Source organism: Mytilus trossulus, chromosome 6, assembly GCF_036588685.1.
Source record: "Mytilus trossulus isolate FHL-02 chromosome 6, PNRI_Mtr1.1.1.hap1, whole genome shotgun sequence".
NCBI classification, from domain to species: Eukaryota; Metazoa; Mollusca; class Bivalvia; order Mytilida; family Mytilidae; genus Mytilus; species Mytilus trossulus.
This window is the reverse complement of record NC_086378.1, coordinates 78,769,073-78,796,523: the sequence shown is the minus strand read 5'-3', so window position 1 is coordinate 78,796,523 and position 27,451 is coordinate 78,769,073. Positions and strand designations below refer to the sequence as shown.

General features: G+C 32.2%; 3 protein-coding genes across 4 annotated transcripts in view; 2 read left to right on the top strand and 1 right to left on the bottom strand.

Annotated features, from left to right (window-relative positions):
* The first annotated feature begins 308 nt into the window (after positions 1–308).
* Positions 309–4,239, top strand: LOC134721939 (chitin deacetylase 1-like). The gene is made up of 6 exons (XM_063585258.1): positions 309–759; positions 1,188–1,286; positions 1,826–1,975; positions 2,320–2,437; positions 3,602–3,728; positions 3,965–4,239. The coding sequence occupies exons 1-6, from the start codon at positions 378–380 to the stop codon at positions 4,058–4,060; spliced, it is 972 nt and encodes a 323-aa protein (XP_063441328.1). The 5' UTR covers positions 309–377; the 3' UTR covers positions 4,061–4,239.
* A 3,116-nt stretch (positions 4,240–7,355) lies between these two features.
* Positions 7,356–26,840, bottom strand: LOC134721937 (PR domain zinc finger protein 10-like). Of its 2 annotated transcripts, XM_063585255.1 has the most exons (15): positions 26,746–26,840; positions 24,735–24,962; positions 24,311–24,512; positions 20,681–20,851; positions 19,695–19,926; positions 18,602–18,802; positions 18,015–18,157; positions 17,502–17,598; positions 16,678–16,833; positions 16,230–16,348; positions 15,634–15,813; positions 14,754–14,826; positions 13,821–14,053; positions 13,514–13,575; positions 7,356–12,951 (listed from the first exon to the last, which is right to left on the bottom strand). In XM_063585255.1, the coding sequence occupies exons 2-15, from the start codon at positions 24,959–24,961 to the stop codon at positions 10,929–10,931; spliced, it is 4,119 nt and encodes a 1,372-aa protein (XP_063441325.1). In that variant the 5' UTR covers position 24,962; positions 26,746–26,840; the 3' UTR covers positions 7,356–10,928. The 2 variants fall into 2 exon arrangements, with proteins under 2 accessions (XP_063441325.1, XP_063441326.1); XM_063585256.1 differs by lacking the exons at positions 20,681–20,851; positions 24,311–24,512; positions 24,735–24,962; positions 26,746–26,840 and adding an exon at positions 20,558–20,670.
* Positions 26,691–27,451, top strand: part of LOC134721938 (coiled-coil domain-containing protein 191-like) — a 23,465-nt gene continuing 22,704 nt past the window's right edge. Inside the window, exon 1 of the mRNA XM_063585257.1 lies at positions 26,691–26,999. Within this exon, the coding sequence (XP_063441327.1) occupies positions 26,922–26,999 (78 nt within the window). The 5' untranslated portion in view covers positions 26,691–26,921. The remainder of the gene's footprint in view (positions 27,000–27,451) is intronic.

Here is a 27,451-nt window from a genome sequence, read left to right as displayed (position 1 = left end):
TCATCTCTGCTAACATCAGACATCTAATCAGTTATTTGTATGTAGATAATAAAATTTTAGTTATCAAAGGTTTATCAATATGGTATTTAATAAGTAAATACGAATTACAATTTTAAGGGTCCCTTTGGGGTAGAAATCCAAGAAAAGAAGAGTTTGGTGAAAACTGTACAGAATAACACAAAAATACTACATATATGTTGGTTTCATTCATTTTTGTATTATTTTACAAAATCAATATGCGAAAAAAAACTGAAAGTTTCGTCCTTGAAACATATCCCCTACAACTACATGGCCATTGATCATGTGACGAGATACTTGTGATAAATTCGAGCTGCAGAACGTCGATCACCAGCACTTAACGTAGATCCTGGAACAACATGAAAGTCTTTGTATATCTCGCAGTTTTGGTTGGGTTAGTTTATGGACAATGCGATCCAGCTGGAAACTGTAGTCCGCCAGACTGTCGATGTTTCAAAGACAACACTACTCCCGGGGGATTACAGCCAGATGAAATCCCTCAAATGGTGGTTATTACAATGGATTATGCTCTGAATTCTGAATACGCCGAGTTGTACGACCAATTGTTCACCACCACCAATCCAAATGACTGTCCAACTTTGGGTACCTTCTATCTCCAGGATCTGAATACAGACTATGATGTTGTAAAGGCTTATTATGACAGGGGATTTGAAATAGGTGTCAGTTCTGTCGATGGAACAATTCCTAAAGACGAAGTAGGATGGGTTGACCTAATCAAAAGTAAGTACTAGACGTTTTGTATAATTTGATTTTTTTTGTTCTGATTTTTTTAGGGACATTCTTGTTATTGTTACTGAAAACATGTTTTTCTATCAGAATAACAATCAGCAGAAATCACACTGTCACTGGTCCAGTATTAAGCCAAACATTTATTTCACCACTGATATTAATTAGCCTTTTTAGAATTTGACGATGATTGCATTTGCACCAGCTAAGTGGCATTTCATTGCGCAAATAAAATCTATCATTAGCGCAAACATAGAACATTTCATTTCATATTATGAACAATAGATTTATTCAATTTGATAATGTGCAAGTTTCCTAAGTTACAGAATATTAATATCAACCCCATCCCATATTCAACAAAGATGTAGAGTATTATTTCAATAGTCATTTAAATGTAATCCATTTTTTATTTGCATTTATAGCTGTAAAAACTAAAATAACTGGTGCTGGCATCAATGGTGATGATGTACGGGGATACAGACCACCACAGTTAAACTTTGGAGGAACTGAAGAATTTATTGGTAAATTTATATCCTGAATATATTGAGTCTCAATTTCCAATACCACAGCACAAAATACAACAACAAAAATCTTTAAAAGTGCTTTTCTTTAATTAGTTTCTATTTTAGTAGATATAAGAAGATGTGGTATGAGTACCAATGCGATAACTGTTCATCCAAGTCACACGTTGTAAAAGTAAACCATTATAGGTCAACGTACGGCCTTTAACACAGAGGAGCAAGTTATAAAGAGCCCCAAAATATACTAGTGTTAAACCATTCAAACGGTAAAACCAACGGTCTAATCCATATAAAAAATGAGAACCACATCACTAAATGACTACCACTGAACATCAGGTTCCTGACTTACGACAGGTGCAAACAAATGCATTGAATAAGTGTTTTACTTGTATCTGTGCTTTAATGGGCAATAATAATATATACATCATGAGGTAAAACACATTTTGTAGGATACTTTATAATAAACAATCGTGTTTAAGTTTTTTTTTTGTGTCAGGTCGATTTTATTCTAACTTGGACATTCCTTGTATGAATTTTAGGTATCGGCGACAATGGCTTGGTCTACGATGCTGGTTGTGTGACTTCAGAGTACGATACAGCAAGCAACTTCAAGTGGCCATTTACATACGACTTCCCAGAGGGAGCAACATGTAATGGCCAGAGTATGCCAGTAGATAAAGAATTCAAGGGTAAGTATCACAGGCACGTGTTTCAGAAAAAAAATATGATTCTGTTAAAAATTCATGTGGTTAGGATACAGATAGTTTCTTTTTGGTATACGTACAGTTGTTGAAAATGTAGATTTAAAGTTGGACTAATAAGTAAAAATATAAAGTGTGTCTTTCAGTTCTTAAATATTTTTAAAAGCATTCTAACATAATATCAGATAAAATATTTTGTTATTATACACATAGGCTGGAGTATATATAGCTCCGAGTGCATTATTTAAATTTGAGTTTAAAGAAACTCGGTTTGAAACTATATAGAATATTTAATTTAATGCATATAAATGATAATTATTTATTTTTAACAGGTAAATGGGAGCTCATCATCCCAGATTTCACTTTCACGAATGACACAAAATGTGAAGTTCCACAAGGGTGCACTAATGTTGAAACGAAGACAGATGCTTTCAATATATTATATGATAAGTAAGTATCAATACAGATTTAAGACTGTTTGGTTGCTTTGTCGGTGTTCTGTATGCATTGACTACAATGCGGTAGTTAAGGTTTTCCCTCATTCTTAAGTGGTGAAAAGTCAAATAGAAAAATTACCTAACTCCAAGGAAACTTCAAAACAGAAAGTCCTTTATCAAATGCCAAAATCAAAAGCTCCAACACATCAAACGAATGGAAAACAACTGCCATATTCCTGACTTGGTACACACATTTCTTTATGTAGAAATTGTAAATATAACCTGGTTTTACAGCTAACTAAACCTCTCACTTGTATGGCAATCGAGTAGAATTCGATTATATTGACAGCACTGTGTGAGCAAAACAAACTGATATAATGAGGCTAATTGTCAAAAAAAGGGGTACCGCAATCAACATTAAGTTATAATCTACATCACTATAAATATGTCAAAAAAGAAAAACACAAACGATAAGTTGTGGTATGCCTCATATAAAGATATATATGATAAGAGTATGAACTTTCTTGAATAATGCAAATTGTCTCTTAATTCTTCATTGCTTAGCTGCAAATTTGAAAAAGAAAATTCTGTTATAATGAACAGTACATTCTGGAAAATAAGTAGATACGGGGTTTTCAATGATTCAACTATTACCGACCAAAATTACATAAAATAGACAAATATAGGTCACATGAAGTCCTTAAACAACGAATGAATGTAATAACGTACATATTGGATATCCAGGGGTTACGATCCTGCCAATTCCTCTTCACCCTTAGAAGATGAAATAAAGAAGAGGAACCGGATCGTAACCATTGATTAGCGAATTATAAGCTCTAACAGTATACTAACTAACTAAAGTACACAGTTGGTTGGAATGGTAAATGCAGACCCGATTTTCATTTTCTGGTTTGTCGTGCTCGAGTTAAGTAATTATTAACTATAGCATTTGCTGCTTCTCCGCTAAGCACGCGGCATTAAAGAGCAAAAGCAAAAACTGGTTGTCTAGGATCATAATAATGTGTCTTGTTACGTAAACGTAGTGAACATGTATTCATATATGTACTAACAGCGTGTCGGTCTATCGCAAAGCAGGGTCTATTTATTCATCTTGCATTTTATAATTTGTTACGAACATTCTTGCAATTACATTTACTTTGATATCATATATTTTAAGCTTTATTGCTCACTACGAGGGTAGCCGAACACCATATATCGTTATTATTGATGCTGCTTGGATGAAGACCGACTTCAAGAGAGAAGGAACTGTAGAATTCATGGATTACGTCAGAGCAGGTTTCCCTGTAAGTACAAATCAGCAGTAAATCTATCGAATTTTAAGATTTAAAATGATTATTTTCAGGTTCTTTATTTTTATTTCATAAATGAGTTGAAGGTTGTTGTCCTTGAAGTGGAATTGATTTACATGATTTAATATTTGATACTCTTAAAATAACTGCTTTGCAGTATGCATTAAAAAGAAAATAAAAGAAATAGATAATATTAGATAATGCATCTTTACTTTTTTTTTTTATTGCAGGACACTTGGGTAGTTACAGCCTGGCAGTCACTCCAATGGGTACAAAATCCAACCCCAACTGCCAACATTTCATCATTCGCACCATGGTCATGTTGACAGACAAAATCCGGACAATAAAATATTAATTGATAAATTATTACCATGCTACGATTAAAAAAAGAATTAAAGAAAAATTCTGTTCAGTTTGACCAGATTTGTTGACTTTACATTTACATGTACCTTGTCAGAGATTAGCATCATAATGCTATAATAAATGTTTTTAAGAATAATGTTAACATTTTCATTTTCAAATCTTTTTAAGTCTATTTCTGTAACAAATATAAAAACAGCTATGATTTTATAGCTAACATATCAAAGTGCGGGTATAATGCACCAGTCCTCCCATTATAAGATAATAGAATGCAAACCAACAAAACACAAAGCAGAATTACACAACGCGAATACTAAAAAACAACACACGAACAAGTGAAATGATCAGTGGAGGTCCAAGATTTAAAGAGGAGCGCTTTTTAACATTGCCTGCTATAGCAGCGGATTCGGAAGTGTCCATCAATCGCAAGTGAAACCCGTCGAAGTCCTCATATCAAGGGAAACAAATTATAAATATGTAGCATTGGTAGAATCATAATTCAGGAAAACAGTTGTCAGTGTTTTGGAATTCCATATCAAAATTGTAAAAAGTATATAATGACCCTATTTATATTTTAATACCAAAATGAATATGAATATTCTGGCCGTAGAATGAACATAAAACCTTGCCCAAAACAGAATAAAAAGGTACATTTTATCCCAACAAATTCCTGATAATAATGTGTACATAAGTGGAAATAAATTTTCGCCCGACAAAAAGGGAGACCAGTTGAATAGGGAAATACAGAATTACGTCAGAATAAAATACCCTAGAATACGAAATTTTAAAATGTGTACTCTGTGCAGAAGTTTGTTGGTTTGTAAGGAACTATGAATTCATTTATATTAGATATCACATATGTAGCCCATAAGTATGTTCAACTTTCGATGAAATGGGTCACCGTTTTGCATGCTTCGAATATATATACAAGAAGGATATAGTTTAGGTTATAAACTTGATTATATAATACACGTATCGTTACTTAGTTTAAATCAACTTAATTGTGTCAATTGTGATGTCAGTCGAAAAATAATTATTTATTTTTGATGCAGCTGATACCAGTCGATGTCTGTGTATCTTCTGAACGTACGACTTAGCGTGTTGGTCTAGAACACAGTATGTTTCATATTCTTATCTCTTTTAACATGTTTGTCCTGGTAAGGAAGTGATATTTGCCACTGAACATTTAAAAGCAATCAATCGTTATCATCATCACCCAAGTCACAGAAATATCAAATAGAAATAAGAGGTGGTGAAAGTTCCAATAAGTTAACTATCCATCCAAGTCACAATTTGTAAGAAATAAACAATAATTGGTAAAAGTACGGTCTTTTACATGAAGCATTGGCTCACACCGAACGGCAAGCTATATAGAGCTCAGCATGACTTAGAGTATACCATTTCAAACGTGAAAACCAATGGTCTAATCTGTATGAAAAACGAGAAACACTTATAAACCATACAAACAAACGACAACCACAAAACAAAAGGTTTCTGATCGTTTTTTGCCTTCTTATTTTGTATAATTGTTGACCCCGATTCACAAAAAATCTTAAAGGTTTCAGAAATGTACCTCCATACGTTTTTGTTGGGCCTCTTTTTTTTTTAATGTCGAACCAGAACAATAGATTGCATTATCAGTAGACTTGTCACACATATTTTTTCAGATTAAAATGCAATCATTACGGAAGTAATCATTACGATAAAGTATATTCATATATAGGCAAGATCATATCATTGGCACCGAAATTTTAATAAGGGGCTTACTAATATCAATTATTATTAGGGTTTTAATACATTTATCAATAATAGGGATATCAATCTATGGATTACAAGTCCTCTGTCTCTTATTTTGCGACTTCCGTAGCAGGCGAGACAAAAAAGGTGGTAAACATACAATGAAATTGCCTGAATTTGAGAGCCATACTGCCATACTAGTAAAACATGTGCTGACTATGTGGTATGAGTTTAACTCATTGTTGAAGGCCGTAGTTGTTAAGTCTGCGTCATTTGCTCTCTTGTGGAGATTATAATATCACATTTTATTATTTCTAAATTTAACAACTGTCAAGAATGAAACATATGAGTTTAACATGGAAACATACCATTTTTGTTAAGATTAAAATAAAATTGTGAATGGAAATGGGGAATGTGTCTAAGAGACAACAACCCGACCATAGAAAATACAACAGCAGAAGGTCATCAACAGGTCTTCAATGTAGCGAGAAATTCCCGCACCCGGAGGCGTCCTTCAGCTGGCCCCTAAACAAATATGTATACTAGTTCAGTGATAATGAATGGTTGTGTAAATTTGTATTCTTAAATGACCAGTGGCGTATATTTCATGCTTATTCAAGACATGAACAAATTAAAACTGACAATCAAACCACTACCTCTCTGTAAGGCTAGTAAGCTGGAATGAGTGGCTGGTGTAGATTGCCACTGGAAATGAAGGTATGCCAAACAGGTGCAGAAACAGCAACCAACAATGCAGCCTTTCAATTCATGAAATAGGAGGTACACATTACAAAGGTGTACTGAACAATTGAGAGGAGGTTAATTGACTGATTGAGAAGCAGCTGAAAATGGAACGTGCTATTGACAAATAGGACATCACTCAATTCCTTTCCTTAGTCTGGTACTAATCTGGAAAAGTAATGGTTCCAACTTAAGCAAGCAAGGTTATAGTTATCCAGTTTTAATCCTCATCTCAAATGGAAGAAACTTAACTAAAAATGTTCTTTTCCTTGGTTATCTACTTAAAACATCTGTTTATAAAATTGATACAGACATTGTTTTTTACAAGAAAATTGGTTTATTAATTATAATTACAAGATTTATGCAGTGACAAAATATCTGAAATATAATCTGAACTAACCAAATTTTGATTGGATAAATAATTTTATCCACTCTTAAATGTAAGTTAACATGGAAAGATGATCAAATTTAGGTCTATGAATTCCATGATACCCAAACAATTAACACCAAGTAGAATGATGTTAAAAAGGACATGTGTGGGAGTTTCTTGCTGCATTGGAGACCAATTGGTGGACTTTGGCTGTTGTCTGCTTTATGTTCAGGTTGTTGTCTCTTTTGACATATTCCCTATTTCCATTCATAATCTTATATAATTGACAGCATTTTTATTTATAGCTTAGAACAAGACCATTTTTTTTCGAAATAATGAGGAAATGTGAAAACAGGATGTCAGAAAGATTAATACCCCACTACATAATACTATGGCTCAATAAAGAAATCATATATTCTCAATGACTTTATTTCACTACTGAGTAGGAGATTTATACAGAATGAAACTAACAATTAACAACACACCAACAGTCAAAAGTCTACTACAACACACATGTATGGGAAATAAATTAATTTGAGATGATAACATACAATAACACAGACATTCATTCCTGGATGAAAAATACCCAATATATGTCAAGTTTTCAAACCTTAATTCTAATATGACGTACTTATTACGCTTTGTAAACAAAGCCGTGTAAAGCCGTGTTCTAATGAGCATAAAAAATATGTTTGACACATGCGCACAAACTTACTGTATATATTAACGTTATTTCCATCATTATCCTTTTAAAATGTAAACATTTAAGCAGCTAGCATAAACTTTTATTATATATTTTGTAAAACAACATATATTTACTCTTCTCGTAGTTTTTAAACTTGTCAAATATGAAATGGAATGCACAGACTTATCGGGGAGGGAATGGGAAAAGCCAAACATTTTTACGTTTTTTTCGTACGCTTCGACCTATAAAAATACTGTTTTTGTCCTATTAGAATCGAAATAATTCCTTTGTGTCATGCTCTATGCTCATTTTAACATGGGTAGTCATTATATTTGACCACATTTTACACCTCGCTAACGCTCAGTGTAAAATATCGACAAATATAATGCCTACCCATGTTAAAATGAGCATAGAGCATGACACAAAGGATTTATTTCTTAATTAGAAATATTAACATTAAATCTAAAAATAACCCTTTAACATTAGATGATTGATTGTTGGTGATTAATGTAATTTTCAGCACTCTTACAGCAGTGACCCAATTTTTGATAAAAAAAAAAGTCAAAAGCACCTTGGCAAGTCACAACCTTAATGTTGATTGGCTGTTGATCAATGAAGGAGAACTACCCCAACCTCCCAGCCAATGATGCCCATTGACATTTCTCTAAATTCAGAAATTATTGTGTTTTTATTAATGGTAAAATTGCTAGAATCTCAAATTGGCAATAATTAAAGCTCATATTCATGATTTCAGATGTGTATTTTCCTTCATAATTTTTTTTAATTGCATTAATTGAATTTCACATTTTTTATTCAGGGGTCAAGGATTCACAAAAAATAAGACATGAATTGATTTCTGAATTTACAATGCATGTTTTCAACCTTGAATGAAAATTTCATGTTTTCTTTATTATGATGTTTGTTAAATATTTAAGGCACAAATGCCCACTTGTTGTGAAACATACCTAATTTAGACTTTTTTCTACATCAACCATCAATAAATGGAACCATGTAAATAAAAATCTTTGGTGAGTATATCTAAAAAGCTTGACACCTACTTTTAAATCTATATCAACAAGACAAAGACACATGAAATAATACATTTTCTCTTAATATCACCTTCTAAACACCATCTTCAGTCCCTCGTTATATTAATTTGCAATATAATATAAGCTAATACAAAAAGATGAAAAAAGAAAAATTATAAACAAAGGTTCATTGTTTAAGCAGAAAAATCAATTATTAAATCAAAGTTATAGTGACTCTATGATAAATACATATTGAACAGGGTGTGTCTAGTCATGCTTGTAAACAAATAAGATAAAAAAAATATTGATAGATAATATATGTGTGATGCAGCAAAACCCTTATTGACCCCACAAATTATGAAATATATATTTAGGTATACACACAGGATCACAAAGCTGTTAAATAGTTTTTTCCGGAAATTGAGTGATCTTTGTTTCCCTTATTTGAACAGGTTTGTCATAAGATATAAACCATTGAGGTGCCAGAAAGCATTGTGGAAAATTGGATTTAAATTTTGGTGTTTTGAATAAAGCATGGAAGTAATATTACATTCAAAACATTGGAATTTTTACTTTGAAAGTTTAAAACTGAAAAAAATGTATTTTCAAAAGAGTTTAAATTAACAAAAAATGTAAAACAAATGATTTTTTTTTTATAATTTTCATACGTAATTTATAACCTACTTATATTTTTTTTAATAATTGTGGACACAAAATGACATACAAAATAACACACTTAGGATTACAAATTAGGGTCATTTAAAACCAGACCAAAGGTTATTCAAGTTTAAAATAAAAATTTCTGACCCATTATATGTACTCTAGTACTAAATAATTACAATGGCTATCTTATAGAAAGCATCAATATACTTTATCACAACATTTTCTGATGATCAATTCCTGAAAACAATCAGCATTCTGAATCTCTTTGGAGTGGGGTATTTCAATTCCCATACAAAAATCATATTAATATATAAAGGTTTATATATATATATATATGTACATGTATACCACTCAGTGTCCTTAAATGCTTTTAAATAGGTTATTCATTTAAGAATTGAATGCTTGTGTGCACTGTCAATGCTTTTACAACCTTATAAAATCACTAAAAGATGCATTCAATTAATTTTTTAAATTACATTCCTTTGCTATGATCATTTAAATACAATTTCTATCTTTTTTTATTTATTTATCTGTGCACTTTATTGTGGAAGCTCATGTCATCATGAATGTTACATTCATTTCGAAATGAAGGTTAATTTCAGAATGACATGAGACTGCTCTTAGCCAATCAAAACAACTTATTATAATGAAACATACATAAAATGTAATTATATTGTAATCATTATTGTTACTCTCAAGTTAAGACAACATCAGCACTGAACACGCTAAGAGTTACATGAATCAACCCAGAAATGACCTAGTGACATAATGAATGACAATTACTTGAGCAATATAGTATAAATAAATGCTTTATAAAGTATTGTCTAATCTAAAATATATTTAAATATGAAATAAGCACTATTTAGAACTTTACACAAACATGATTTTCAGAGAGTATTTTTTTTTATCTTTGTTTTGAGATTAGCTAGTTACACACCTATAACTACTGAACATATAGGATTACACATTGTATCAATGAACACTAAAAAGCTAACAACAGCTTATTATCTACCATAACACTATGAATATGGAAATAATTGTATAACTTTAAGTTTCACAATGTATACTGTTTTTAAATTTGAAACAATGAGACAAAACTGAATATTTTTCAAAATTTATCTGAAATTCTAGTGTGTTATATATTCTCTTATCTTATTGTCAAAGGTTTATTAAGAAAATGGAAGAGAAATTTTGAAAGATTCTGGTTTGTTAAGGGAGTTTAATGTTAAAAAATAATTGGAAGTTGACCATGTGTTGACACAAAAAGTTGTCAAAAAGAAACTATTTATAGTTCCATATAATGTACCATGAAAATGAGGTTAAGGTCAAATGAACCTTTCCAGACAAACATGTTCACATTACAATCATTACATACACCAAATATGATCATGATAATTGACCTATTGGAATTGATTATACATGTACATATTGCATTTTTTATATGAAATTTAGCATGAAAATCTTTTCTTTTCATCTTTTATGCAAATTGCTAGTATTTTTAATTTGACTGAGTGCTATTTTACATATGTTATCAGACTGTATGCAAGTTATATGAATGCAAAAATTAAACCAGTTTTCCATACCATAATTTGATATTAATGCCATAAATATTATCTATAATTATTATAACTGGTCCATTTAGACCCAGCTACAGAGGGTGTTAAAGATATTGGTACAATCTGGGGGTGGTGAGTTCCACTGACAACGATAGTTTGTGAGTTTAAAATTTGTTGGTTAGTTGTTGAAGGTTCTTCCTGGTTTACATCCCTTTGTTGTTGGTGGATTCCATCATTATGCTGAAGTTGATTGAGAGCACTTAGTTGTCCACTTAGAGGTCCAGAAACAGCTATTTGTATTGGTCCACCTATCCCAGAAGGCTGTACAAATGCATGTGCCAGGGCTTGACCTAGTTGTCCTTGTTGAAGGGCCTGGTTTAAGTGTGAAAGGTCTATTGTTGATCCTCCAGGATGTGCTAACTGCAGCATTGTGGGTGCTAATCTAGACTGGTAATCTGAAGACTGTTGACGGTAGTCTGTATGAACAGACTGAGTTAACTCTGACATGGCTTGTGTTAACAAATCAGCTGCTTGCTGTCCGTCTCCTGGAGCAGATTGGACAGTAACAATAGAGTCAGCAGGTTCATAACGAACAATCTGTTGAAGTGTTTCTTGGCTGGATTGGGCATCAGACAGACCTTCCAATGATTCCCGTTTGGGTTTTGGTGGTAGCGGAGGAACTGCATCTGGATGTTTCTTGCGTTGATGTTGTGTTAGTTTGGCTTTGCTCGCATACTGCTTGTGACAATATTCACATAAGTGTGGCATTGTTGTTATACTTCCAACAGTCTGTGAAAATGTAGGATTAGGTATACCAGGTAACTCTGTCAGAACAGTCTTCTTACGAGCACTCATTGGCAGTTCAGCCCCAGGATGATTCTTTAAGATGTGAGTTTTACGCTTGGAACTAGACTTGTACACTTTATCACAATATTGACAATAATAATCTTTTTGTGTTTTCAAAATTGGTAAGTTCAGTTCTGGGACAGTTTCAAATTTGACATCCGGGTGACGTTTAGCAAGATGATTAACGAGCATTCCACGACGTTTAAATCCCAGCATACAAGTATGACATTTGTAGATAAATCTATGATAATCAGTTGGAGAGACTTTTGGTATAAACTTCTTTGGTGAAGGCTTTTCTCCTTTAGCCATATTCTTAATCTCTCTTTCCAGAGAATGCATTCTTCTGATGTGTTCTTTCAGTTTGTCTTTACGTTTAAACTGGCGTCCACAAGTTTCACACATAAACTCTCTATGGTTAGAATGTTTTAACATATGAAGCTTGAGTTTGTCTGGCCGAGGAAATACTTTATCACAGTGTGGACATGGAAATTCCTTGTTGGTATGGAAACCTCTGATGTGCTTTCGTAAGTTATAAAAGTCATCGAACTCTCTATTGCATTGTGGGCACGTGTAGATGCCATTTTGTGCATGAATCACAACATGTTCTCTCATCACAGCAGAATGATTAAATCCCTCTTTACAAATCGGACATTCATAATATTTCTTATCACTGTGTGTCTTCATGTGACAAGACAAAGCTGAATTATTCATAAATCGTTTGTAACATACAGTACACTGTAAGGGCTTATTTTCTTCTGAACCATGACACAACATGTGACGATTCAGTTTTTCTCTAGAATGAAAAGCTTTCCAGCATTGGGAACATTTATGGGTCCTGTTCCGTGAGAGGAATGACTTTGATTTCCCATGTTCTGCAGCATGCTCAATCAATGCTCTTTGGTCTTGGAATTGAGCATGGCAGACTGGACATGCCAGCATACTAGGCTCCAAAGCATACATATCTGTATTTTGCGTACTTGTACCTGGTTGCTGAAATTCTCCATTTTCATTGACTTTGTAAGCAAATTTATAAACTTCATCAAATCCTACTTCGTCTGCTGCATGTGTCAGTGTATGAAGGTTCAACAAGTTAGAGTTATCAAAGGTCAGGTCACAGTGGACACAGAGCCACTCATTCCCACCACACTCCTTCCCTTTCCTTCTATACATTGACTGTATAGTTCTACGTATTGCCTCTGAATCATGTCTCTTTTGGTATTTCTTCAATGTTCTACAAAAAAAAAAGCAAATTACCTTGAATTCTCTTTATTTTTCATTCATGTTTTAAACTGTTTATTTCAAAAAGGAGAATATCATTGTCCAAAATTCTTTTGACAACTTTTAAACATCCTCCTAGCCTTTATTGTGTACAAGGTATCTAGGATAAATTCCTACACAACCATTAAAATATAAAAAAAAGAAAAGAAATATTAAAGTTTTAGTTTAACCCTTGTGTTAATTATATGGACAAAGTTTGATGGTCAGAAGTATCAACTGCTATCCTCTTGAAGAAAATTTGAGAAAGATGCCTTATTTGATTAAAATCAAACCAAGACTAAGTGTTGCAGGGACTGGCCAGGGAGATATGCTTGAGTTCTAAGTACCCCATTATCGATAGTATAAATGAAGATTAATTTTTAAGTGTGCACAATTTACCTGAAAAGATGCATTTATTTTGCAAGTATTTTTTTGAAAATATATTTTATTGACCTTCATGAAGAATTCTTCCACCATACATAAGAAGGTACAATTCAAGCAAATAATGATGATGAATTAGAGGACCTTCTACTTACTTGTTTAAATAAATACTGGTGGACTTTTTCTTCCACATATAACCAGATGTATCAGAGAAATCCTGAAATAATAAAGTCACATTTAAAATTCAATCAAATCTGACTATTTAAAATCACCAATTTGTTATTTTCATTCGCTACTGTCATGTATTCTTCTATTTACTAAATAGTGGCATTGAAAGCAGCAATCATCATTTTGAAAATTCTTGGTGTGACCTCAAATAATAATAAAGGGCATTCTGCACTTAAGGCAGCATGCAGCTGACCACAATCAACAAAACTGTTATATAATACTAATGTCAATTACCTTTGCACCTTTCTTGGGTATTGGTTGTTTATATTTCTTTTTGATAGCACTATAGGAAGACATGTCATTCTCCTCCGATGTACTTGTAGATGGTGTAGCATGTGATTCAGTACTTGTGGAAGGTTGTGGAGCCCCTGGTTCATGGGTTATTAGATGTCTCTGTAAAGCTATCGATGTCTTGAACCTCTTGGCACATTCATAACATTGATATTTACACTCTTGTTCATCTAACACTGTATTTAATAAAAAATAATAATATTTGAACATTAGATAACCACATTAAAGTCAATTTCTAGATAATTATAAAAAATGGGATTTAATTTACTTTTCACTTTTCTGCTGCAATGTGAAATGAACATTATTACTGTTACATGGCTAAAATTAACATCGTGATTAAAACCTTGGTGAAAATGTAGAATGCAGTAAGTCATAAAAAAAAATAAAAAAACATTCTTTTTTTAAATCATTCCTTTATTTATATCATTTACTCATCACTACTAAGTATGTGTTTGTCCCTATTAAATTATCCAAAGCTTATAATATGTATCCAAATTTTCTCTCATTTTTCTGACATTGAAAATCAAGCATTTCATGGCCCTTTATAACTTGCTGTTCGGTGTGAGCCATTGTTCCGAATTGAAGACAGCAGCTTGACCAATAATGGTTTACTTTTTTATTGTGATTTTGATGGAGAGTTGTCTCATTGGCACTCATACCACAACTTCCTATATCTATCTACTAACCAACTGCATAAAATGGTGGCAAAAAATAAATTGATAGCTAGTTATCTGTCATTGAATAGCAAAAAAAGGATTATTTGATTTAATGGTATCAAGCAAATTAAGTATTGAAAAGAAAATCCTATATTTCATCCCCCCCCCCCTAAATGTAAAACTTGCATGCATAATAAATGTGGAATAAATAGATGATTACCATCAATATCCTGCTGTGTAATTTCTAAAGTGTGAAGTGCATGTCGTCTAGCATAATGTGTAGAGTACCAAACCTACAAAATATAACATTTATAATACGTTACTTGTTATCTCTAAATCATCATAACGGAAGAATATGGTAACAGTTGTATAAGTTTGTTACAAAATAAATGCCCCCACTTGCATATAATGTTTTTAAGGGGCATTACTCTATAATGATAAAATTGACACCTCCCAAATTCAATTTTGATCTGTGTTTTGTGGTAATAAGCATGGTGAATACGTTTCATTATATTTGGTTGAGGCAAACTAAAGTTGGAGAACAGAACTTAAATTTAGACAGACATTTATCACTACATTAACAAGAAAAAACCCAAAACCAATGGAACATAGCTGTTCTTCATCACAAAGTTACAGTGAGGCCTTCTATACCTCGCTGAAAGTTCAAAACAGCCACCAGCAGAATATCAGGCCAATTTGTTTGGCAGAAGATCCTACTACATGTACATATTTGCATTTTTTTTTGGTGTCTCATATAATCCTTTTTATGCTTGAGTCTTAGATCACATTGGAATTCAATTTTAGTGAATATTCACTTATACTCTTCATGGTTACTATGCATTGTCATGAAATACAAGTTCCTTTATAGTATTAGTTCCAAATAGAAGAATGTTTCATAAAAAAAGAAATACCACTGGAACAAACAATATAGGCTGTGTTCCTTATAGAATAAAGGGTGTTGAATATTTGTTCCTACAGGAGCATATATATTCTGGCATTGTTTATAACAAACGTCCACGGGAATTTCTGTTAGGCTGTACAAATATATGACAGTTACAGGGAGATAACTCAAAAGACATTTTTTTCACAATGTGCTTTACCTTTAATTCAGTCCTTATTTCTATGTTCTTTGTGACAGAGAAGTAAATATCAAAGCCATGTTGGTAGGCCACCATATTCTGTTCTGCAAAGTTTTCTGCTGGTCTGACAAACATCATCCAGTTACATTTGTTTTCATCAGAAGTGTCAAAATATAGGACATCGCCTTCCTGTCTTTCCAACTATAAGATAAACAACAACATAACAGATTAACTACAGTCTACAGTAGGTGGAACTGCTTTATTATTGCACTAAAACTTATGTCTCCCCTATATAAACATAAGTCACTCCAGAAAATAAAAGGTCCAACAAACATATTTTATTACTGGAAAAGAAGTGCCATGGCAAATAATAATATTTAGGTAAATGAATCGGAAACTTACTATGTGTTTCCAGTATATTTAACAATTAAAGAATAAGATGTACAACTCTTATGAAATATATATAAATTTAGAGAAAACATAAATATTACTTATTTCTACAAATTACTTTATCAGTATATTTGTTATGATAATACAATGTCTAAAAATAACCTGAAAATAACAATACTGCCCTCTTTTCAAAGATGTATTTTGAAAATGACATTGTTATTTCTTACCATAAGTAGAAACTTAGTGGATTGTATGTCTTCTTTGGATTGGACTAGTTCTCCTATAAATGGTCCAAACTGAGTACAACGTGGAATGGTCCTTTTGGCAAAAACTCCTACATGAGCTTCTGAAATACATAAAGTAATAACTTGCATTCATATTATTTGCATTTAAAAAACCTAATAAAAATACATAATAATTTCTGAATTTACAGTATTGAAAGGATTCCTTTTTTAAGCAGATTTAGCTTTCTTCTTAATCAAGTGGTTATCTAGAATTTTGTGAGACATACTTATCAATCAGTATCCTGTTTTTTCTTAAAATCTTTCTTAAAATTTAATTTACTTTGCTTAAAATGAGCCAGAGCTACTAACCATGTATAAATATACAGAGTAAATATTACAGTTTCTGTATATAAAAAAATTAATACTAATTGAGATATAAAATCACACTTACCCCCACCATACTGTGAAGATGCATCTTCCAATCTAAATATCTGTAACATCTGAGGTAGACTTGCCCAAGCTCTGGATAACACGACCTTGTCAGGAAACAAGGTCAATCTGTGGGTGGGACACTCTATTTCATAACTTGTCATACATTCTTCACACCCTAAAATTACATATGTACCAATTAAAAAAGTGTGACAATGTAAAGACATGCAGAGTAATAGTTTATCAAGAATGACACTCAGCTTGTTTTCAAACCTTTGTATAGAATTAGTTGGAAAATTACAGATATAAACTAAAATGTAAGTAAAGACTATGAAGTTTTGTACAAATTATTAGTGTAAAATACAAGTCATGAGTCAAAATATTAACTTTTGGACACCAAACTAGTCAAAAGGCTTCACATTACTTCCAGCTAAGAAATCTGAAATTTTTGAAGCTACTTATTCATATTAACATATCATGTATACAATACAATTTCAGTCTTTTAATGAGGTTTATATGTGGTTATATTAGCATTTAAAACTGATATTCACTGAGGCCAATTAGCACAAATGTCGTTTTCTGTAAGTGATTATGCCTTTTTAAATCAAAATCCAATTTGTTAGAAAATACTACACAAATAATACCATTATGGATTTTTTAAAGCATAAATGTATACATATTTGATCATTCATTCCCCAATCAAAAGACTTTTTCAATTTAGAAATGGTTCTGTCTAAAATTACTTTTATAAAGTCCTTAGACAAAGAATCATTACTGTGATTTTTAACATGGGGGTTGAAAGCTTGATATTATCTTACTTTATAGTCAGCAAAATAGATTACTTACAAATTTCATTAACATTGTATTGTTTGGGTATATACTTTGGCTTTTGATATGAAGGAAGATCATTTTCCATTTCAGCAATTCTGTTCGATTTTCTAACCTGAAATAATAAAATCTTTGAATTAAAACCAAACAGATCAGAAGGTATATGAAAAAAAAAGAGGAAAGACAAACACTTTTTGACAGTCAAATTCTGTTGAAATAATTACTTTAAAATATATTACTTTTATCTTATCAGGAAGAAAGATAAAATGCAGAATTATCTCCCATTAATTCACCAAAATATGTTTTCAATTAAAATAATCTTTTAATAGTAATATTTTTTTTCCTTTTATTAACTGATATTTAGTTATTTGAATAATTCGAAACAATAAACAACATGAACTCATCTGTAAAAATGTAAAGAATTTTGAAACATTTAGTTTAAAATTCTTGAAGATGAAAAAAAGAAAAAAAAGAGGATTATCTCCCTTATCACAATGACAACATTTTCTTTTATATTTTTCTAGTACTTACACTGACGTTGAGTATGGTTGGTATTCCCATGTTAGATGTTAACTCATCCTTATCATCTAAAGACTGGTCATCTAGAGTACTGTGGAGACCCTCTACTGTTACAAGTCCACTCATATTTACTGACACAGATGACTGGGAGGGACCTGTTTATTAATCAACAAAATGTATCAATTTGTGATAAAATATATTTTAGATGAATACTAGTACTGTTAATTTTAAAACTTTAAATATGTAAAAATGTTTTTTGTTTGTTTGTGCTAATTGCAACAGGAAAGGTATCCCAAAAATATAACTCATATTATTGAAAGCATTTTTAATCACAATGATAAAAGCACATAACGAGTTCTTAATTTACAGTATTAACTTAACTTCTTTAAGATGATCAATTACTTTTTATGTTAAAGTTCTACTAGAAAAATTGAAGATGATTGAAATACTGTGAAATCCATTTTTTGTGTGAAACAACAGATCCATTACGACAAAATATACTAATGATAATCATGATTTATTTTTTTAACAGAATCTCACAAAATTTTGACAAAACAAATATTATTAAGAAACAACTCTATAACAAGCTGATACCATACCATTTGATACCATTTCCCCTAGAGAACTGTCAGCAGAAGATTCCACTTCTCTGCTGTAGTGAGATATTCGACTTGATGACAATTGAGAACTGCCAGTGGTAGAGTCCATTACTACACTACCCCTGGGTGTACCCATCATAGTTGAATGTAAGATTGGTTCTGTGTCTATGCTACTATTTTCCTCTACTATGTAACTCCGAACTGAAGAAAAAAAAGAAGAAAACACACTAAAGTTGTTTCTATAGTGGAAGCATTTCTGCAGGTCAAGTTTTTCATTTTCAGTTTCATGTATTTCATTTCGTGAATAGTTAAGTATTTTACTTTGAACTTAATCTCTGCCAATCAAAATATCTTAAACGGTAACTTTAAGGGTGTTTGCTACTCTGTTTTTAAAAAAACAAGCTTTTTCAAAGACTGCTCTAAAATAAAAGTATATAAATAAAGAAACTGAAAAAAAACCCAGAAAAATGAAGTATCAGTGTGCTTGTTTTCTAGATATAAGCCATTGAAATTTTTTTATATTGTTTTCATACTTTTCATATTGGCCACATTTTTTATTTCAAAATCTATCAAAATATAACAAGGATTTTGTAAGATTTTTAAATATGATTTTTAAACTATATGTATTAAAATTATGAAAAGAAAAGAAGGGGTTAGTGGGCAATTTTTTTTAATGGCAATACTTTGATACAACTAGAGAATTTAGGAAAATCGTTCAAAAATTCATAAACATCCTAAAACCAATGGATTCACAGTACTTGTAATATGTTTCATTGTTTTCTATAAATAGTTTTGTTATGTTGTTTCAGAAAGAAATAATGATATTATATAAATACATATTTGGGGTAAAGACTGTAATTAAGTTCTGTTTTGGTAACTTCAGGTATCTAGTCTTTCCAGCAAAACCTGCCTTACACTTTTAATACAAATTTGTTATCTCTATCATTAATCTTAGTAAAAAATATCTTTGCTGTATTTTAAGGGCTCATTTGGCATTATGTTATCTATAATAAAAAGTATTTATGAAATCAAACTAAATCATTCAGTGACCACAGTCTATTGTTTTTGTTTTCTTTCAATAACTGGTACCCACCATGTGGAGCATAGTCATCATTATCTTCTTGAGTTGTATCTGGTTCCCCACTAACTGTTTCCTCTACTTTTGGTACATTCTGCATCATCCTGCTATGTAATGATTCACTGATGGAGCTAACCCTAGGATCGGAATCTGCCTCTTGTCTGTGTGACATCATTGATGTTCCTCCTGTTGTTGTTACCTCACCATGAGATGGGTACATTGGATAGGAGGATCTGACACAGGAAACCTAAAACAGTTTGAAGAATATTTGATACATTCCCCATTTCCATTCTCAATTTTATTATAATTTTAGTATGTAAATTTGTTCAACAAAAATGACTAAAGAGCAGTAATAAGCCCAATTCCATCAATGGGTTGTCAACAAAGTGAGAAAATCCAGTCCCCAAACAATAATGCATACTAGTTCTGCGAAATGGTACCACACAAAACTTTGAATCATACAAATGTACTAAAATTAAAAAACATGCAAGACTAACAAAATCTAAAGGTTCCTAAGTTGGGACAGGAGAAAAATGCATGGCATGGGAAGTTTTATACCCTTTAAACTGTCCCAACTTGATTAACAAAAGCTATGACAATGGTGTTCAGAATAAATATTTAGATTTTTTGATATTTGGTGTTTTAACACAACTTTTAAGCACCCAATTAGGCTATTTCGTGGCAGCCAGTTTTTATTGGTGGAGAAGACGGGGTGCGGGGGGAAAAACACAGACCTTTGATTGGAAAACTGACTATCTTAGTCAATTAAGATTGGAGTCAAGTGCACCTGTTCAGAATAATGTAAATTAGACTTTACTCTAAAGATTATTGTACCAGTAGTTATTTCCTCTACTGGTATAGTTACCCTTAATACTTACTGGCACTGGAGTGAGCATTGCATGTGTTGGTTGTTGATCTTCTACACTATCCTGATGTTGTAACCCAAGAGCTGACTGACTGACTGTAGTATCTTAACAGGGGAGTTAACTCTACATACTTACAGGCACTGGAGTGAGCATTGCATGTGTTGGTTGTTGATCTTCTACACTGTCCTGATGTTGTAACCCAAGAGCTGACTGACTGACTGTAGTATCAACAGGGGAGTTCACTCTCTGGACAGTCATAATACGATGATCACCACCTTGGAATACCACTTGGTGTACTGGATAACTCTGGGTAAAAAAAATATTCCTTTTATTATTATGAGACTACAGTAGTATGGAATTTTAATGTGTTTAATTAAGAGAAACTTATCCAAGAATTTAAATGAAGAAAATTGTTAACTGATGTGATTAACTACATTCATTCTGACTTCAATGACTAAAAGAAAATAATGAATAAATACTTGTCTGCAATTCTGATAGAATACATATACATAATTATGTTAACATATTTTTGAATTTTTTGAAATACTAAGGCTTTTCTGCCTCAGGCATAGATTACCTTAGCTGTATTTGGCAAAACTTTTAGAAATTTTGGTTCTAAATGCTCTTCAACTTCGTACTTTATTTAGCTTTTTTAACTTTATTGGATTCAAGCGTCACTGATGAGTCTTTTGTAAATGAAACACGCGTCTGGCGTTTATACTAAATTTAGTCCCGGTATCTATGATGAGTTGATATACATTTATTAATAAATAAAGACACTGGTACATGTATTAAAGAGATAATAGTAACTGCAATTACGATTATCCCAATATGGCAACGGCAGATATAGGTAAAATCTTTACAGTCAATTTACTTAAATGAAGCATGTTTTTGTCAATAGTTACTCAGCTGCAAGGTTTTTCTATACCATTACATCATATTTGAATCGTATCGGTGCACTGGAATTGTCTAAGCGATTTGAAAATTGCCGTTGAAAAATTCGGGATGATTATCGTAACTCTATGAAATTTTTCTTGTATGATAATCGTAATTTCTTTATCGGATAATAGTAACTGGAAAATTAAATGTGTCTTTCAGATTTCAATGGTATTGCGTGTATTAAAATGCAAATGCACAGTTAATTGATGACATTAACGGAAATAAAAAAAAAAATGAAGAAACTAACAGGTTAATATTTAAGACAAATTTACTTATATATCTCTCGTGTTTTTTTTTACAATACCGTGATTTCTTGTCACAGCTACTTTCAAAAATTGTTTTTGATCTTTACAAGTATTTTTTTGTGCAGTCAGTACATGGAATTAGATTAAACATTTTTTAAGCAAAGAAATATACTATTTTTAGAGGGACTAATAAGCTATGGATTCCTGGCATTTCCCTAGACGCAAGAGATATAAACATAAGGGTTTTACAAAAGAAATGATGTTTTAATAACGGCACTTAAATTGTTGACAAAAAAGAGCACATCAAATGGACCAGAGTGATACCGTATTTTTGTTAATGTCCACTTCGAAACGGTTCAAATCTCCTTCAGTATCTGGTTTTAAAATTATGAAACAAAATCAGTGTTCAACTTGATACGTGTTTTGATGAATATAATCATTCTTGTTACTATTGCAATATGGAGATTGTAAACATGTAAATATGTCCACTACAAAACGGTCACCTACGAAACAAGTATTGGAGATTTTTATTTTTTTCAATTCTATTCATGCAAAACAAATAGCAAGAGTTCGTTTCCTGTAACTTTCAGCATGTTATCAACATAGTATAGGGTTGATGTCAACTACGAAACTTTTTGTCCACTACGATCCAAGCGATTTTGTCCAATCGACACTCATGAAAATGTCCACTACGTAACATAAGTTGTGCGTTCATATGTGAAGTACTGTCTAATATTTATCGATAAAAAACGGTTCTCACATTCAGAAAAAAAATGAGATCTTTCTAGTTTATAAAGTAAAACAAATTAGAATGTCTATAGGAGACATTAAAATGCAATAAGATGTGCGTTTAAAAGCAGTTTCGTAGTGGACAAATGTCCCCTGCAAAACAGTACATCCATTATGAAAATGATATCATTTTAAAGAGTATTTAAGATTGCACTTTTTATTTACAAACAGGTCTACAATAGAGGTATTCAAAATAACTCTAGAAATAAAAATTTCGACAAATTGATTTTTTATTTTTTTAGGTCTGAAATTCACACTTTTATTGAAAAATGCCCTTATAACAGACAACAATATGCATTACCTTTTATTGTATACATGTTGAAGGCCGTACATTAACTTATAATGGTTTACTTTTTTAAAATTGTTATTTGGATGGAGAGTTGTCTCATTAGCACTCACATGCACCGCATCTTCCTATATCTATGTTCCTGTTCAATATATTGACAATGAAGCAGCTGTCGGGTCAGGTATTGTGGTAAGTAGATATTCTAATTGTTTTCAAAGTTTCAATGTTATGTGCGCGTTTAAGGTGGGTTTTTTTGGGAGAAAATGGAGGGAGATAAGCAATATCCCATATCCCAAAAGTGCAAAACTGTTGTTCTTAATTTCTCGTCAAACTGTCTCTGGCGAATACTTAAACGTCTTTCCTACTTCATTTAGCATAACGGGTATGGACTAGAATTGAACCAGCAGTCGCTTCCCGGGGGAAGAAATAACACACATAGCCACCTGCATTAAATGATTTAAAACAATAATTACTATATTTACTATGTTTTTATTCAGGATAAATCAATGTTCTTTAACTGTCGTAGGGCCAGCTGAAGGATGCCTCCGGGTTTGGGAGTTTCTCGCGACATTGAAGACATATTGGTGACCTTCTGTTGTTGTTTTTTCTATAGTCGGGTTGTTGTCTCTGTGATACATTCCCCATTTCCATTCTCAATTTTATTAATCACAAATCTGATGTAGGGTGACACATGCGTTTCCCCTGACAGGTATTGCCATATATCCGATAACTTCCTCTACGCAATTGCCTCATCGCTCATTCCTATTTTTTGGGACATTCCTAGTTCTTGGGAGTTTTCTGTATTTTAACATAGTTCGTGTTTTTCCCTTTATCCAAATTTCTTAAAGCTTGTTCACCCTTCAAATTTTATGATAGTATATGAAGCTGTTTTCATTAGAACCATTAATAATATATGCACAAAAAGATATGTCATAAGATGTTGAAACGTGATTAATTCATCACCATAATTTCATCATGTGCTATCAGATATACGTTTTTAGTGTCAATATCAATAAAACACTATCCAGTTACGATTATCTTCGCATTTTTTAATACCATAATTACGATTATCTTTTTTTCCGAGTTACGATTATCGTCCCGAATTTTTCAACGGCAATTTTCAAAGCGCTTAGACAATTCCAGTGCACCGTTACGATTCAAATATGATGTAATGGTATAGGAAAACCTTGCAGCTGAGTAACTAGTGACAAAAACATACTACATTTGAGTAAAACGACTCTAAATATTTTACCTATATCTGCCGTCGCCATATTGGGATAATCATAATTGCAGTTACTATTATCTCTTTAATACCAGTGAAAGAGCAGCTGAAAGATATTTTTTTATTGAACAAACTGATTTTTTTTCTTGTGTACTTGTAAATATAAATGTAAAAGTTGCTCAGAGTTTTACTTGGTATTAAGCCTAGAACAATGCAGAAGGACAAATAATATATAAATTTTTGTATGAGAATTTTTGTTGTCAACTGACAATGACAATACAAACCTGATGAAGGGTGCTACTATCAACCACCCCTGTAATCAGCTGACCACTGTCAGGTCCTAGACCAGAGTAGGATATATTATCACTACCAGTAGGTCTGTAATCCTCTACAGGAGACATACGGTCAAATGAGGACTGGGCAGCTTGGTAGATCTGAGACTGGGAGGCTGAGATGTGGTACGAACCATCAGTGTATGGTAGTCCTCTGAAAAAAAACCAAAAAAACAAGGTTACATTTTTATAAGAAAGATTATTATTCAATGCCGTTGTAATATATTCATCATTTGTATGGAATTTTCTAAATGTATAAAATATTATTGAGGGGGGATAGGACCTTTATCAGAATTCCAGGATCAGGTGTTTTTAAGCTCGGGATTTTGGGATTGACCCCTTTCCGGATCTGGGAATTCTAGTACTAGTAATTTACCTTGCACTGTCAGGATGATGATATTCCTGTGGTATAAACTGTGAACCATACGACTGTACATTCTGTGTAGAGGATGCTGGGAATGTCAATGTGGATGTGGAGTATACCACATTAGACTGGTAAGATGATGATGCTCGAGGCTGTTCGTATGACATAGGATTATAAGGCTCTTGTGTAGATTCTGGGGGTGTCCAAACCTCATTATCATCCTGGCTATTATCATCCATTCTGAAAATCAGAAAATAAATATTGCTAAATTTATTTCAGAGCTTAGATTTTTTGTAAATTGTTCCAATCATGTCAATTAGACGTTCATACATGCAAACAACAAATGTTTATTCACATGTATTTTGCAAAGAGTTATTCCCCATTTGTTATTTAATTGTCCGAAGTTGTCATTTTTTTACATATGTACTAAAATGTGTTTTGTGAATATTTTATCAACTAGCATTTTTTTTTTTTACAAAAAAAGGAGTCTACTTGTACATGTATCATCTACCTTGATATGTTCAAAGAAATAAATTATCTTGACAGATTTACTAATAAAGTCATTGACAGGGAACATTATGTTCAATAAAATACTCTGCAGGGCAGTGTTATAGAACCATAGAGGCTGAATCCTACAGTTGGGGAAAGTATGGACACAACATTCAAGCTTGATACAACTCTGAACTTAAGATTCAATTGTTATTAATTATTTGACACATCACATTTATAAGTTTCTTACATACATGAACATAGAATTTGAATGTGGACTAAGAACTCTTTTTTTTTTAAATTAGACATTTACCTACTATGTACCCATATATCCCAAAAACTAAATACATGATAATAATTGCTTTGCCAAGCGCACCTGTCCAACCCCGAATAGTTGGGGCAAATAAGGACACAATATTTGCACTTGATACAGGTGATAACAGGTCAGAATTTGGATTGTAATCAAAAATATCTGAGACACAATAGGTTTCTGACACAGAATAACTGTAGTCAAAGAATTTAGAATTGGTTATATGATTTTAAATTCATATTTCATTGTTTGCTTTTGTGCAATATACTTTATATACTGTTGCAAATTGCCCCCCTCCCCCCTTTCAATTTTTATTTTTTTAAATTTCTGTCATCTTGAGGAGAAAACAAAACAGTCATTGAACTATAAAATTGAGGCCAGGGACACATGACAGCAACTTTTAACACATATAAGGCAAACAAATGTGAAGCATCTAGTGTAGGTCTTCAACATTCAATATACATGCACTGATACACTATTGCCACAGGATTGTATATATATGTGTAGTTCCTTTTTATTTTGATTGATTGAGTTTAGGTTGGCCTTGCTTAAGGTTCAGTGGCAAATATAAACAAAAATTTTTTTTTTTTAGTAAAATACACTCAGATTTTGACAACTATGACAAAGATAATACAAAATTTACTATAAACTAGTTTGAAACAATCATGTTAAAAATAAAATACATGATAAAGAGGTATTTCTCACAAATAATTGGCAAATAATTTATCTTTTAGACTATCTTAAAATATTTTCGATTTGGGTTGGTCAATTTTTTATCTGATAGAGGGGTGAATGTCCAGTAGGGGTGTTGTACTATGATTTTTATTATAGGGGTGTAGATAATGTATTTTAAAGCCACCATCTTGTCTAGACAGTATCTAAAAATAAATTATGTTAATGGCGCCCGAAAATGACTAACAAAACACGAATTTCTATATTTTTCTCTTTATTTAATAAAAATTAAGCCCATTCAACACTTGCATAGGTCAATCTGTAAAGTCCTTGGGTCCCTATAAGCAGAAATGAGTAGACTCAGTATGGAGTGTCCCATTATCAAGGATTTTCTTCAAATTTTGGAATGACCTGGAATGTACCAACACAACAGTAAACGCAGGGGACATTGTGTCAACCGCGGGATTTGATAACCGAACAAACTTATTATTTAACTCAATAAACACGACATTATGATGTCTATTAACATGAACAACTTTTCTAAATTATTACCTGAATTTAAGAGAAGACTATTCCTCTTGAAATTATATCTTCATCTTGTCCTTTTTAGTATCGCAAGTTCACGATTTATATCACGTGATCTTCTACAGTAACGTCGATTTGTTTAAAGATGGCGGCGCCCATTGACACAAAAATATTTTTATAAAAACGCTCAGAAATATCTAAAAATGAGCGATAATCTTCATAAACCTGGCCTGTATAAATGGAAGAGACAAACTGACCCAAAAGTTTACTCAAGATCTCAGGTTTATACCTTAATTATGAAAGGAGGGGCTAATCAGTTTTGGATATTTTGTATATCAAATTATAATCACAACACAACATTTTTGTAGTCTTATCTGCTAAAGAGTTCAAACCAAGGGAAATGAGTGCCAAACCTTTCCATATTTGGCTGTGTAGTTCTTAATGGGTACAAGTAAGGTCAGCACCGAAAGAAAGGTCAAATCTGCATCTTTGAACGGCTCTCATTTAAAGTCATTTCGGTATTTGAGAGGGAGGATAGGACCTTTATCGGGACTCAGGGATCAGGTGATTTTGTGTTTGGGATTTCATGATTGACCCTTGCGGAATCCGGGAATTCTTTTTATCGGATTTCGGGACATCAGGTTTTACTTTGTTTAAATTCGGGATTTCAGGATCAGGACCCCTCCCATCCCCCCTCATTTAATGATTCATCTTACATTGACACCTAATACAC

Coding starts and splice junctions, on each gene's coding strand:
- LOC134721939 (XM_063585258.1), top strand. CDS start 378: ATGAAAGTCTTTGTATATCTCGCAGTTTTGGTTGGGTTAGTTTATGGA. Junction 760..1,187: donor ATGGGTTGACCTAATCAAAA/GTAAGTACTAGA, acceptor TTGCATTTATAG/CTGTAAAAACTAAAATAACT. Junction 2,438..3,601: donor TTCAATATATTATATGATAA/GTAAGTATCAAT, acceptor ATATATTTTAAG/CTTTATTGCTCACTACGAGG.
- LOC134721937 (XM_063585255.1), bottom strand. CDS start 24,961: ATGGATGATAATAGCCAGGATGATAATGAGGTTTGGACACCCCCAGAA. Junction 24,513..24,734: donor CATCATCCTGACAGTGCAAG/GTAAATTACTAG, acceptor GTTTTTTTTCAG/AGGACTACCATACACTGATG. Junction 15,814..16,229: donor CCACTAAGTTTCTACTTATG/GTAAGAAATAAC, acceptor TTTATCTTATAG/TTGGAAAGACAGGAAGGCGA.